Genomic DNA, 13,898 nt, shown 5'->3' with positions numbered 1-13,898 from the left:
AAAACAAACTAAACTTAAATAAAAACAACTAAAACAATATAAAATTAACAAAATATTATACCGAAAAGTGATTAATTCGCATGTATAAAACCCACTCATCAGTACTTTGCACTTCATTGATTGAAAATGATACTTTAATTTCTCTAGATGAGGGTTTATGGAATTTTATCTTCTATAGAGATTTTGAATGGTTTTTCTTATATTTATGTTTCGTGCATGTATGATCGACTGAGAATGATGTTTTGTCTGTATAGAAGGGTTTATGAGCTTAATATTTTTGGAGTTGGTATTGATGTATTTAAGATAATTAATGTAGGAACCCTCCCCAAGGGTTTTGGCTTTGATATTATATGCCTAATGTGAGAATGGCTTTCAAAGTATTCAATTGAATTGGTGTGCTATGGTTAATTGGTCTACATGTCAAATTGGTCCCATCTCACTTTTGGTGTTTTTAGAGGCTTCATGCCGTTACCCGTACTCATCTCATTGGATGTGAGGTCCATGATAGGCTATTATTCCTTGATGATAAATAAAGGAAGGTTGTTGATCAATTTAGTTATTGGTTGAAATATGTTGATGGCTTGATCATATGTTGATCCATTTTGATGGATTTTGTGGGTTTGATCATAAGTGCATCTAAAACTGATACTAGAGGGATCAAATGGATGTCCATTAGTCAATATACTTCTATTTAACATCTTTAATCGATCCCTATCAAGAGAAAGACTATTTATCAATGGACAAGCACAACCTCCGTGTATATTGCATGTTTGTTCCAATCTGGGTTAATGACGACATTTGCCTTTCCTTAACTGAAAGAACGTGTGCCTTTGATGTTAGTACTACTTCAATGGATTATGGCTAAACAGACTGCTTATTTCTCAAATATGAAGGGATGTAGGGATTAAGAAGTTCTAATGGGATTTGCCTTGTGTCTTCATCAGTGCCTATCTATTTAATGGGTATTTGCATGGGTCCAAAGCTATGAATATTTGGAATAAAGTTTTACATGTTGACCCATGCTTGGACCGTGAAAGGTTCATGTTTAGCTGACAATCTAATTTTGATGTGTAGGGCCCATTTTTTATGTCATTTATGATTTTTATATGGGATTTTAGCATAAAAAATCTTTTTAGTACATAAAGCATGTTTGAGAATTCAAACTTGTGGTAGCATCATGGGTTCAAAAATTTGGATCTCATGTACAAGTTTTGATCCTATGACAAGTTCTAAACTAGAACCAATTCAAATTAGATAATAGGTCCTTGCACCAAACTTGTTTGAGGCCATCTAAGTGAGCTTCAACTTTGTGGTTTAACATATGACAACATTGAGTTTTAGAGCTTGAAGAAAACAATGAAACTTAAGATAATGTAAATATCCGTATACAATCGATCTCTCATGAATTTATATTAAATAGTGAAAAATAAATACAAGTAGTCAAATAACAAGATAACTACCACAATCAAATGATCTAATTCTACATAATATGATTCTATGCATTTTGATATCTGTATAATAAAAAACACAGGTGGATCCCACTTCAGTTATAGTTGTGGGGGTATAAACATCCCACTCTTACTATAATGGAGTAGAGTCCACACTACCCCACTTAGTGCCTTTTCTCTTCACCTTAAGGTTTTAAAACTCGGTTTAACGTATCATCCCGTTCATGGACGAGATAAACCATTTAACTTGGTTTCCAATTATTTATTCATATGAAAATAATCATATTTTTTCTTATTATAAAAGTAAGTTAGATTAGAAGATGTTTGGTTATAAAATTATATTTATTTAGATAATATGAATTTAAATACTAAAAAAATAATTATTTCAAGTAAAATATACAAAATTCTGGTTGACTTGTCCGAATCATCTCATTTATCTCGCGAGATACATGGTAAGACGCCATGCCCATTTGTTTCGGTCATGAATGATACCGATATGACTTAGGCAAGTCTTGATTTCGGATAAGATTTGAAACAATGCTTCACCCCATTAAAGTTTATTGTCTTTTCTCTACTCGCCACCATTCTTCAATGTTCCTCTCCAATTTTACTATCTTTCCTATTTTACCCTTTTTCAATAATACCTCTCTAACTTTACTATCTTTCACCCAATATTTACAGTTTCAACCTTTTATTCCCTTTTTCTCGTCCCTTTTCAAAAATGCTCCTTCAACTTTATTGTCTTTTATTTTCAATTTTATTTTTAATAATACCTCCCTAACTTTATTGTCATTTTACCATTCTACTCTTCTCCAATAAAAATGCCCCCTACAATTTTAGTGTTTTTCATCTTTTACCCCCTTTAACCATAAAGATGATGGCTATGCGATACGTACGGGCAAACTCTAGTACTTTAATATAATGCAACATAACCAATCCTTCAATAGAAGAGTCATAATTTTACTTGTTCCTTGTATAACATAGAGCACGATTTTGGATCTCGTTCGAGACAGAGATGACTCGCCATTATCATTCACTAATGAGTCAGATTTACACTACATCTCAAGCTTCACAAATTTTAAAATCTCATTCAAGTCAATCAATCTCGGTTGAGTGAATCGGGATTTTGTATTTTGAAATTAAAATAACTGCTTTTTTTTATGATTGAAATAGTTATTACTAAGGACCTACTAAAGGTTAAAATCTTACTTAAGTTAGTGAGGAAAATGTTTTTCATAATCTTATTATCTACTTTTTCTTTATGAGAAAAAAAAAAAAAAAAAAAAAAAAAAGCCTTTACTAAGTCTCATACATCGTCAAAAGACCTTAATATATGTAAAACAAAGACCTCGAGATGTGCAAAATCTCGCTATCTTTCAAGAACGAGACGTGAAACGGATATTTCGTAGAGAGATCCAAAGAGGGAGACGTCAAAAACTCAAGTAAGAGATCCTCCTTGAGCTGCAGAAGAAGCATGGCCGATCCCTACTGGAGATATGCCGCTGGTGCTGTTCCAGAAAGAGGTATTTGCTATGCTCTAACCCTAATTTTACTTTTCTTATTCTTCTTGAACACCTAAAACAACTGCATCGAATGTTTGATTCAATCCATAATGAGGGATAACTAGTTTTTTACAATCTCTTGAACACCATTCGATTCGAAATCTAAAATTTTCAATCGGTTTATAGGTTCTGTAGTGGAAAATTATCTTCGATCCTTAATAACTTTTATTGTTTTGTTCCATAAAAATTGTTGGAGGTTTTGGGAATTAGTTTGATATGTTATATATATTGCATGCTTTATTGGGACTAGATTCTATAGTCTTTAGAAGTTCGTGTTTGCTATGTTTCGCGGACACATTACAAAGGGTGTCGAACTTGTGTTGGAATTGAAATGCCGTGTCAATGTGTTACAATGCTATTATGACCCCAAAGATATATTGTCTGAACTTTGTGCACCACTAAGACCTATGTATTTTTGGTGTATTGGTTGAGTACGTATCATTTGGTATTAGAGCCAACACCACGTCTTGGTTCAAATCCCGTGGGAGCGGGTTGGGCAAAGGGTTACCTAGGGGTCCAAAGAGAAGCCTACCAGAGTGAAAGGTGACACAATGTGGGCACTGGGGGATTTAGTGGAAGAGGTGATTTGGGGCCTAAAAATAAGAGTACCATAGTGAAAGCTAATACAAAGTGGGTCGCATTATGTCATGACCCCAAAGTGATATGAACTTAACTTTCTACATCACTAACACCTAGGTGTTTTTAATTTATTGATTGGGTTCATATCAATGATAGTGTTTTTGCCTCACCTAGTAACATAATGCACTAGTCATAATTGAATGTTTTAATTAGGAGTATAGTTGGAGAAAAAAGAGGCTGGCTTCGAATACGTACAAAGAAACTACTGAGAATCTTGCTCCATTTAATATGTGATGATTATTATCCAACATGGTTGCTTCCATATAGTCAAAAGTTATGAGGCTCCTCGTGTTTTACTCTTAATGGATGAAGTATAACTTGGGTTCCTCATAGTGGCTTGCACGGAATCCTACACAATCTGCATTCAATTAAGACTGTCAAGTATAGTAACCAAGTTCAGATTTGACAAGTATTTGGCAGGGGGGCCATTATGTTAATTTGGATAAATTCAGAAGGAGGGATAGAGAAAAAAACCAATTGGAGGGATAGATAAAAAAACCACCGATTTTAAAGGAAAAATTGATGATTTCATAAATCAATACTTATTTTCCAACTAGCTGATTAATTGCGGATTTTTTAGCAGTCTCATTTTTCAATAATTTTTTCAATTTTCACCAAAAATTGATGAAGTTTGCAACTATACTCTCAAGACTCAAGAGGCCCTGTCATTTGACTTGATAGAAGTGCCTTTATTGGATCACCACTTTTGATATATTAGTGTATGTATCATACTCTAGTAATGATTTTTTCCAAAAAAAGGTAGTAATTCTTGTGAAGCAATTCTTGAGTGACTTTAATATATATTATGTAAAGTTGGTTCTTCATCTTGCATGATGGATCACATTGAGCTACATTCTACTTAGATATATGTTTTTCTTGATGATTACTAGTAGGTGCTGCTACGCATAGTAAGCCATCGTATAGGGGACTACTTGGGTTTGAGTAGTGGGTGATTTATTTACGATGGGTAGCTTATTATTATAACTTTGCATTTCAACAACAACGCTTGTTTTGCACAGAACTATTCGTGATTCTACACATTGATATTGGTTGCTTCCTCGTCATTCTTTGATTCTCATGTTTCCTTGTCATTTATAATTAATATAGCTCAAGTACATGTAATAACTATCGTCGTAAGGAGTTTTCCTTAGTAGACAACTTGCACCATGCTATTTTTTCATTGTACTCACTATCATGTTTTGATTGGTGGATCTAATTTTGACAGACAATGATCCAAGAGCCGTCTTTCCTGGTTTCTTGTCTTCTGAAACTTCTTTCTTATCATCTCATCACATGCCAAACCCTAATGATTTTCTAGGGGCTTCTTCAGATTACCTTCAAAAAGATGTAACACTTTCACCTAGCAATGACTACTGAGTTCCTTCTTTTTCAATATTGTTATTGAAAACTTTTTAACAACAGATGGACATTTTGGTGATATTATTAGATCTTGCCATTACGACATGGAGCTTATGGTTTAGATGATATTGTTGGCATTGGTGCTCGTTCAACACCAGGACTTGGTCGATTAACACCTGGAGTAAGTATACAAGGGTTTTCGACTCCTTTAGAAGACCCGAATCTGATTAACCAAACAAGGGATGGTGCACTTGGCATCAATCCAAGCATCCCAAACATGCTTAATGAAAGGCCCAACACTTTGAGAAAGGTCGATGGCCTGTTAGGGGAGGAATCAAACATTCTCTTTGTTGACGGGCTTCCAACTGACTGTACTAGAAGAGAAGTAGCTCGTATCCTTTGAATTTATTTTCTCATGTAGCTTTTGACTTGTAATTGTTGCAATTTGTGATACATTTGGTTTTATTATCCTGCTTTAATCCTTGACTTCTAATTCAAGATCTTTTCCGCCCTTTTATTGGCTTTAAAGAAATCAGAGTAATTCACAAGGAGCCTAGACGTGTATGTAGTTTCATCAAATACTCATTTTTTTATTGTCTTAATTTATTTAGAGAGCTGCTATTGCCACACCAAAATTTTCTAATGCCACACCAAATCCTATGTAGATCACTAAAGAATTGGACACTGTTGGCGTGGCAATGGTAGCTCCCTTTATTTATAGCTCTGTTCTTTTCATAAATTCAAGGAACCATTCGCAATAAAATATACACAAAAATCAAGAGGGAAAGATACGACATAAAAAATGATTCAACAAATGCAATATCAGCTAGTTTAAGCTATAGAAATGAGAAGATGAAGGGGTAGTGGAAATGGAAACCTCTTAATCTATTGGAATATGGAACACCATCCTGTTCTAAACATTGTTAATGTCGCACTTGATATTGTAAGGTAACAAGAGGAAATGCACAGAAGGTTTGGTGTTTTGCCCATGGGATGCTTTAATGTTTATTGTAGCGAATTGTGAAGCTCGTCCCCTTATTCAAGAAGCTGGGGGAGATTATGTGTCGATATTCCATTGTCTGTTGCATTTTCTGTATTAAAAGCAGAACAACTCGAAGGAGAATTTATTTTCCCGATTTAATTTTATCGTACAAATCTTTAATTTATTTCTTGCAGATTTCAAGAACTCTACTATTCATGTGAATAAGTTTTGCTTTTGCAGGTATTTTATTTTCATTAAAAATCATTAATATAAGGCAATTTAACCTCATGTTTTTTTTTTCTGCTGTGCTAGAAGGCATTAGGAAGTTTTCAGATATTTTAGAATGAATTTTTTTTTATCTTTTATTTTAGTTTTATAAACAGAGGTTGTTAAATTTGTTCTTCAATTTGTTTAAAATGTATCTCAGTTTTTAATTCATCAATAAATCTTTCTTTACAAGGAATTTTTTCTTTAATTTAAACATTATTTTATTGATTCTTGTTCGGTCACCCAATTTAAAGGTTACTTTTTTTCTATTAGTAATGGTATGAATTCCTGTATCATTTGTAAAAAATGGTTTGGTAAAAGCTAGAATTGGTTAAAGTAGTAGTTACACATACTATCTTGTTACAAATATGAACTTTAGGAAGTCTAAATTCACCTGAAGTTTTTTCACTATTAGCAACTGTAGTTTTGTAGATATCAACCCTTTTCTAACGTAGTTTATGTCAGCACCAGAGTCTATTAACTGACTTCCATAATAAATGGAATGGAGGCAGAGAACTTTTATGAAAGAGGTTTATTATGAATATTTTATTCTAGGGTGCCATTTTTTATTATTTAGTTATTGAATATAGTTAATGAATTCATTATTAAATTCATCTTCTCTGTTATCAGAAGTTTCATTATATTTAGAAATTTCTGCATGTAATTCCAAAATCTCTATTATTTGTTTTAACCAACTAATTTATTTTTTTAGTTTCATTTAATTCTCTTTTTAAGCTAGAGATAAAAGTTCATTAATATCACTTATCCTAAAAAAGTTCATTAAAATTGTAATTTTTTTTGTTTTTTTTTTTGATAAGTAAGCAATTTCATTAAAATGGTGGTCGAGGAGACCGACCATAAAGCAAGAAATTATAAGAAAAGAAAGAAAAGAGAAAGAAAGAGAAAGAGAAAGAGAAGACAACTCTACAAAATACAAAATCCTCAAAAATAAAAGACTCGCCCAACAAGACCTAGAATGGCCAAAATTACATCTTGGTCCAAACTTTCAACCCTGGAAAAGATTTTCCTATTTCTTTCCTTCCGCACACCCCAACAAATAGAAAATGGGAGCAAGGCTCAAAGACTTCCTTTTGCCTGTGAAAAGCTTATGATTCCAACTCTGAAAAATTGGTAAGGTGGATGAAGGCATGACTCAGGAGGAATGGAACAACCTTAAAAAATGAGACCAAATCTTGAATGTAAAAGGACAATGTAAGATAATATGGTCCACCGATTTGCCATTCGAGAAACATAAAGCACAGAAATACCCCCTCTTAATTATCTGATCTAGAGTAAGAACCCTTCCATGGACTGCCAACCAAACAAAGAGATCTTAGAAGGTACCTTCGCCCCCAAAATGGGGATCACAGGAAAAGTCTCGGAACTTTGAGGGGATAGGGCATTCTTGAATGAACTGACTAAAAACCTCTCTCCTTGTTGCAAGTCCATTCCCAACGATCACTCCCAGAAGCTTCAAAGCGAACTTGTTCTAGAATTGAGGATAGATCCGTGAGATCCTGAACTCCCAATCGTTGAAGGTCCTTCTAAAACCCAAGTCCCAAGAGGTTTCAATAGCATTGTAAGAAACAAAGGCAGCTATTGGCATCTCCTTTTTGAAGGATAGATCAAAGAGTGCTGGATACTGCAATGATAGAGGAATCTCGCCATACTATCTATCTTCCCAGAAGTGAACTCTCTCACCCGTATTGACTTTAAATGTAACCAACCTTTTGAACTCCCGGCCGACCTTTGCAATACTCCTCCACATCCCACACCCAAAGGGAATTCTCACATCCTCACACTCCCATCGAAATCTTTTCTCCCTAAACTTCGCCTTAATCACTTTCCACAATCTTGAGTTCACCCCAAAACACCAAATACATTTACCAAGCAAAGCTTTATTAGTCATTCTAAAACCCCTGATACCCAACCCACCATCCTTCTTTGGGGTGCACACCACCTTCCACTTAACCAGATGATGCTTTCTCTTCCCTTCTCTGTCATTCCACAAAAAATTCCTAATAATCCTTTCCATTCTGATTTCAACACTCTTGGGGATAGAGAAAAAAGCCAAATAATAGAGCGGTATGCTCTCTAGAGTGCTCCTAATTAAAGTGACCTTAACACTTTTGAAAGATATATGGAATTCCACGAACTCAACTTCTTGCCCAATCTTTCTATCAGCGGATCCTGGATAGACTTACTTCTAGAAGGAGCACCCAAGGGAAGGTCTCCACTTTGCACCCAAACATTGCCGCTCACTCCTGAACATCGGGCACCAAACCAACTCCCAAGATCTTACTTTTCCTGAAATTAATTCTAAGATCTGAGATCCACCTCAAAACAACACAGGAGCTCTCTAAAGAATCTCAACTGATCGATGGATGCCCCTCAAAAGACCAGGGTGTCGTACGCAAATTGAAGGTGAATCTCCTCCGGACTTCTGGGGTTAACCCTGAAACCCGTCAACTCCCCAAGACTAGCCTCCCTATTCACTAACCTACCCAAGGCTTCTGCCACTATCACAAACAGAAATGGAGACAACTGACCCCCTTGTCTCAGTCTTTTGAATAGATTAATTCTTTTCTTTATGAGATTTTTTCTTGTTATATATTTTTTTAAGTATTTCCTTTTTAATTCTGGTTAATCCATAACATCTAATGAGACATTGTTTTTTTGATGTAAGAACATTAATTATTTTATCATTTTCTTTTCAAGAAGACCTGCCGAGCATTGCTGGAATGACATGGGGATTTTTTTTTTCAGATTCTGAATCAGAGTTTGAATCTATTTGTTTCTTTTCAGAATCATTTAATTCATTTTAGAACACTTATTAGGATAGCGGCCCCTCTTGCCACATTTATAACAAGTTTCAAGAAGCAAATCTGACATTCAAGTGAAAGCATGGGGACATAAATCAGGAGAAATTGTTTTAAAGGGTATTTTAGTTGATTGGATTGTCATTATAACTGTACTTTGTGTGTTGGCTTTATTCCTAATTTCAAAAGCTTGATGATTATCTCTCTTGATCAATTAGTTTCCCATCTTCTTTCCTTGTTAGTAGTTGATGGTTTAAATATTACTTGCTTGTGAGATAATATTGTCGACATGCAAAGTATAGTTGTAGCCAGGAAGGATAGAAGATAATGTTGCATGTAGAATCCATTTATATGTTCTAGATCTTTGAACTAATTTTGTTACAAGTTCGTTCATCACTTATAATGTCCGGATGATAATATTTTGACATGTATGAATGGCCTTCCTAGTTGGTACTCATTCTTTGTGAAACTATTGAAATGCAGTCTGCAGATAAGGCCATGGTCCTATGTTTTGTCGAGTTTACTGATGCAAAATGTGCTTTGACTGCTTTGGAAGCACTTCAAGGTTGGTATTTAATAACACATAAGCTAGCCAATTTTCTGTCACTTCTGTTTAAACATTGATCGATATGTTTATCAATTTTTTGCTATTTCCCAATCCTTGATCACAATGTATCGCTAGATCTAGTCCCTTTGGGCAAATATTTGAAGCATGATTTCAAATATTGGTAACAGAATTGGAATCATGCCTGTTATAAGAACACCCTTTGACTTTTTCGGACATAACAGAGAGCAATTACAGGGTTGTTTTATTGTTTATAGTGGCAGTTAGTGTAAATAACAGTAAATAATGGTCTTTATAAGAGCAACTTGATGCATGACGTGAGGGAGATAAGAAAATAGAATTTGATTTAGGCAAAATAAGGGATTTAGGGAAATTTGGTTGGGGATTGGGTTAGAATAGGGTAAACTTAAAAGGTAAGATGCAAATTTTATTTCAATTATTGTAGGATAGAGAATGGTTAAAGATTAAAAGAAAAGATGAAGGATTCAAGAATCAAAAATCAAGAAAGGGATTTTAAGAATCAAGAACAAGGAACTAAAAGAAAATCAAGAAAAAAAAAAGAATAAAAAAAAAAGAAAAAAAAAAAAAAAAAAAGAAAAAGATTAGAAGAAAATAATGTTATAGTGGATTCACTCCAAAATGGCTTTACACCACACCATTAATGAGAATATCAAAGCTTCAATCTCAATTTTATTCATCATTGAAGAAAATTCAGTAAGAAGCAAGTATTTATAATGTTCTCTTAACCCTAAACCTAATTTCAACCATCTAACTAAAATAAGGAGATCCAATGATTGTAAATAAACTTAAAACAACTTAAATAAAACAAAAGCAACAATACCATATATTTCCTAATCCCGTAACTTTATTTTTTCTTGAATTTTCAGCCTATGAAAATTCATTAAAAAATTAATATAAAGTTATCAAATTGTCCATAACACCTATACTAACATCATAGGCTAATAAAACATTAAAATAAGCTCAAAAAACATAAAATTAAAGTCTTAAAATAGAAAACTAAATAAAAATTAAAATCTACTCTTCAATATTTGATGTCCTCATCAATTCTCATCGACTGGGAAGATTTCGCCATTGACGAAATAAAATTATAGTAATTCTCATCACTAGTTGCATTCCGCGTTACAACTCCAACCAACATCTGACGTAGTGGAAGTGTGTGAATCAATAGCTTGGAAGAAGATAAAGTAAAGAACCAGAAAGTAACTAAGAGAGAAAAGAGAACAAATTGTATGCTTTTGAATTGATTGAATTTCGTTCTTGAAGCGCTTTTTATAGATAGTTCCATCATAACAACTTAGAAACCTTCGAAAATACTAAAAAGTAACTTTTCTAAACTATCTATAACATAATACTAATTTTCTAGACTTATTATAATTCAATTGAAACATTTCTAATTCTAATCTAAAGAATAAAAATGAATTTAGAAAAAAAAAATAGAAACCTAAAAACAAATTTGAGAATTGAGAGTAAACAAATTAGTAATTTCCTAAAGTTGAAATAGAAACTAACTAAGCAATTTCTAAATTATTTAAAATTGAAATAATTTAACACATAGGACTGAAATTAAAATTGGGTTGAGTATGGATCCAACCTGGTCAACCCAAACCAGGCTGGTTAAATTGAGTTGACTTGGTCAAACTAAATCAACTCGACCAGATCTTGATAGGTTGCTTTGGCCTTGCAAATTCTTTCTCTTTGCCTTTTTTTCTGGTTCATTTTCTCTAAAAAATTAAGAGCAATTTGTTCTAATCAATATATCTGAAATTTTTGTCCAAAGTACCATCTTCTCTATATTTGAAGAAGATGCTCACCTTCAAACCAATTTGAACTCCAACTGGCCCCTTTTCTAAAACACTATTTGTTTACTTAAAAAAATAAAATAAAAACAAGAGATTTGCTATTGACACTCCAACTTTACTTTACACCCTTCGAGAGCGGCCTGTATATCCCCCCAAACCTGGACTTCTAATGCCTCCCAAAATAGTGCATTCGTCCTTTCTCCGAACCCTTTCTCCTTAAGTATGATTAGATTAGCAGGATCCTTAATAGAGTTCCTGTCTTCAAGCACTTCACTTCACTTCACTTTGCAACCCCATTCTATCTTTCTTGACACTCAGTACTAACTTCTCTTTCTTTGCATTAACTTCCTCAACCCCTCATGATACACCCAAATTCTCAGGCCCTGCGGCAACCTCTAAAGTAGGCCCTGCCCTCTAAGCCACCCACAACTTTCCACGCGTTACCTTCATCACTTCTGCCCAACAACGATAATGGTAACCCGATTTGTTCCTCTTTTTCAACTTCAGCAAAGTCTTCGGTCAAACTCTTCCACCCGAAATCCACTTCCCTCTTGGAATGAATAGTGTTGGTGAACCTCTTCCATTGCTCAAATTCAAAATCCGAATAAAGCAGCCATTTTTTTTTGAGCCCTTTTTTGCGATTCTACTGCTCATCACTGAAATAGATTTTCTTGCGACTTCTCAGTTTGAATCGTCAAAGATTCCATTAGAAAACCTAGCAGCCATTTCACTTCTCCTTGGTTGAAATCCAACGAAAATGAACCTCTCTTATTTACTTCCCCTACCGTTACAACGAACTTGTTTTTCTGCCATTGTTTTCTTACTGAAAATCTCTTCGCTTCAACAGTTGTTTACAATTAGGATTTGGCTTATATAAAATCCTATATCCAACCAATAGAAATCTAACAAATAAAATAGAGAGAATTTCTATTGACACTCCAAGTTTTACTTATTCTCAATCCTTATTTTTTTATTTTAATTGGGGTGTAAGAAGTAAAGTTTGTGTGCCAATGGAAACTCTCTTGTTATTATTATTATTTTTATAAAGTGAACGAATAGTGTTTTAGAGAAGGGGCCGGTTGGATTCAAATTGGTTTGGAGGTGAGTATCTTCAAATTTAGATATGATGGCAATTTGGAGGAAAATTTAGATACATGGGTTGGAGTTGCTCTAAACTAGAGACTGTTTGGACGTCTCCCCCTCTAAATTTATGGTTTTAGAGACTGGCTGGAGATGCTCCAAAGGGATGTTGTGGCATTATTTTGATATATTCTGTTTTCTTGAAGAAAAGGAAGATTTTCGAACTTAGATAATACCATTTTTTTATTATTATAAATAATGGTCATTATTTACTGTTATTTAAGTTCTAATTCAACTTCAAAAGATTCGTTCTTTTCTTGGTATCCCACATTTATAGAGCTCACAATGATTCTGGTGTTATTTTAATATAATGCATTTTTTGTGTGTGTGAAGAAAATGAAGGTTTTCAAACTTAAGTGATGCCATTATTTTACTTAAAAATAAAATAAAATAATGGCCATTATTTACTGTTGTTTAAGTTTCAAAGTTTGATTCTTGTCTTGGTATCCTGCATCATCTATAAGCTCAAAATGATTGGACATGTTTCGAAACTCCTTTGGAATATGGGGAAAGCTAAACAATCCCCTTCAAAATTTTCATGAACTTCGACTGTCCACATATCACAATTTCATTCTTCACCTACAGATAAATCACAATTCAGTCTCCACCCACCTTATGACCCGCTACAATCCTCTACCAACTTACCAATATATGTGGTTTTGAACTATATTTTTCCAAAATCATCTTTGGTGGCTCCCACCGTTACAATGGAAATAAACACTGATGTTCCCTGAATTTGGCTGAAAGTATTTGATGCTTTTTAATGTAGCCTACATCGATTTGAGTTTGAATTTGGAAATTTTCATGTGCAGGTTATAAGTTTGATGATAAGAAACCAGATGCCCCCATCATGAGGATTCAATTTGCTCAATTCCCTTTTCGTCCACCGTCCATTCGTGATGACAGACGACATGGAGATCCACGCTAACTATCTAGCATTCCTAGGCTGATGTTGATGAATCTGTCCGCCAGTCACCTTGGATTAGTTATAATTATAGCTTAGAATCTTGTTTTCCCATCTTAATCATATAAAATTCATAGAAATGATTTCCGAATTTCACTGAAATATAAAAATTGGGTTGCTACGAAGATTGTTTTCTGGTGTCGGCCGAGGTGATTAATCATAACTAATGATTGCTTTACTCTAAATTTATTAGGATATGTGGGGTACCTAATGAGAGTTGGGTGCAGTGCCAAGGTATCCCTCTAAAAGAGGGAGAGGTCTTGAGTTCAAGCCTTTCGTTGGCCACTCACAAGGATTTATTCCTACTTACATGGTATGTGCGATCTGTGAGGT

At 34.1% G+C, this 13,898-nt stretch overlaps 1 protein-coding gene across 1 annotated transcript; it reads left to right on the top strand.

Annotated features, from left to right (window-relative positions):
- Nucleotides 1-2,811: 2,811 nt before the first annotated feature.
- LOC147410490 (RNA-binding protein 1-like) lies at nt 2,812-13,690 on the top strand. The gene is made up of 6 exons (XM_086435996.1): nt 2,812-2,971; nt 4,875-4,996; nt 5,097-5,400; nt 5,508-5,569; nt 9,560-9,641; nt 13,414-13,690. Exons 1-6 carry the CDS (start codon nt 2,923-2,925, stop codon nt 13,527-13,529), a joined length of 735 nt encoding a protein of 244 aa, XP_086292122.1. The 5' UTR covers nt 2,812-2,922; the 3' UTR covers nt 13,530-13,690.
- The last annotated feature ends 208 nt before the right edge of the window (nt 13,691-13,898 follow it).

This window comes from Akebia trifoliata, chromosome 1 (genome assembly GCF_017979445.1).
Source record: "Akebia trifoliata isolate Shusen 1 chromosome 1, ASM1797944v1, whole genome shotgun sequence".
Taxonomy (NCBI): domain Eukaryota; kingdom Viridiplantae; phylum Streptophyta; class Magnoliopsida; order Ranunculales; family Lardizabalaceae; genus Akebia; species Akebia trifoliata.
Note: the sequence above shows the minus strand (reverse complement) of the source record. Positions and strands in the feature narration are given on the sequence as shown.

Coding starts and splice junctions, on each gene's coding strand:
- LOC147410490 (XM_086435996.1), top strand. CDS start 2,923: ATGGCCGATCCCTACTGGAGATATGCCGCTGGTGCTGTTCCAGAAAGA. Junction 2,972..4,874: donor TGGTGCTGTTCCAGAAAGAG/GTATTTGCTATG, acceptor TAATTTTGACAG/ACAATGATCCAAGAGCCGTC. Junction 5,570..9,559: donor TTCACAAGGAGCCTAGACGT/GTATGTAGTTTC, acceptor ATTGAAATGCAG/TCTGCAGATAAGGCCATGGT.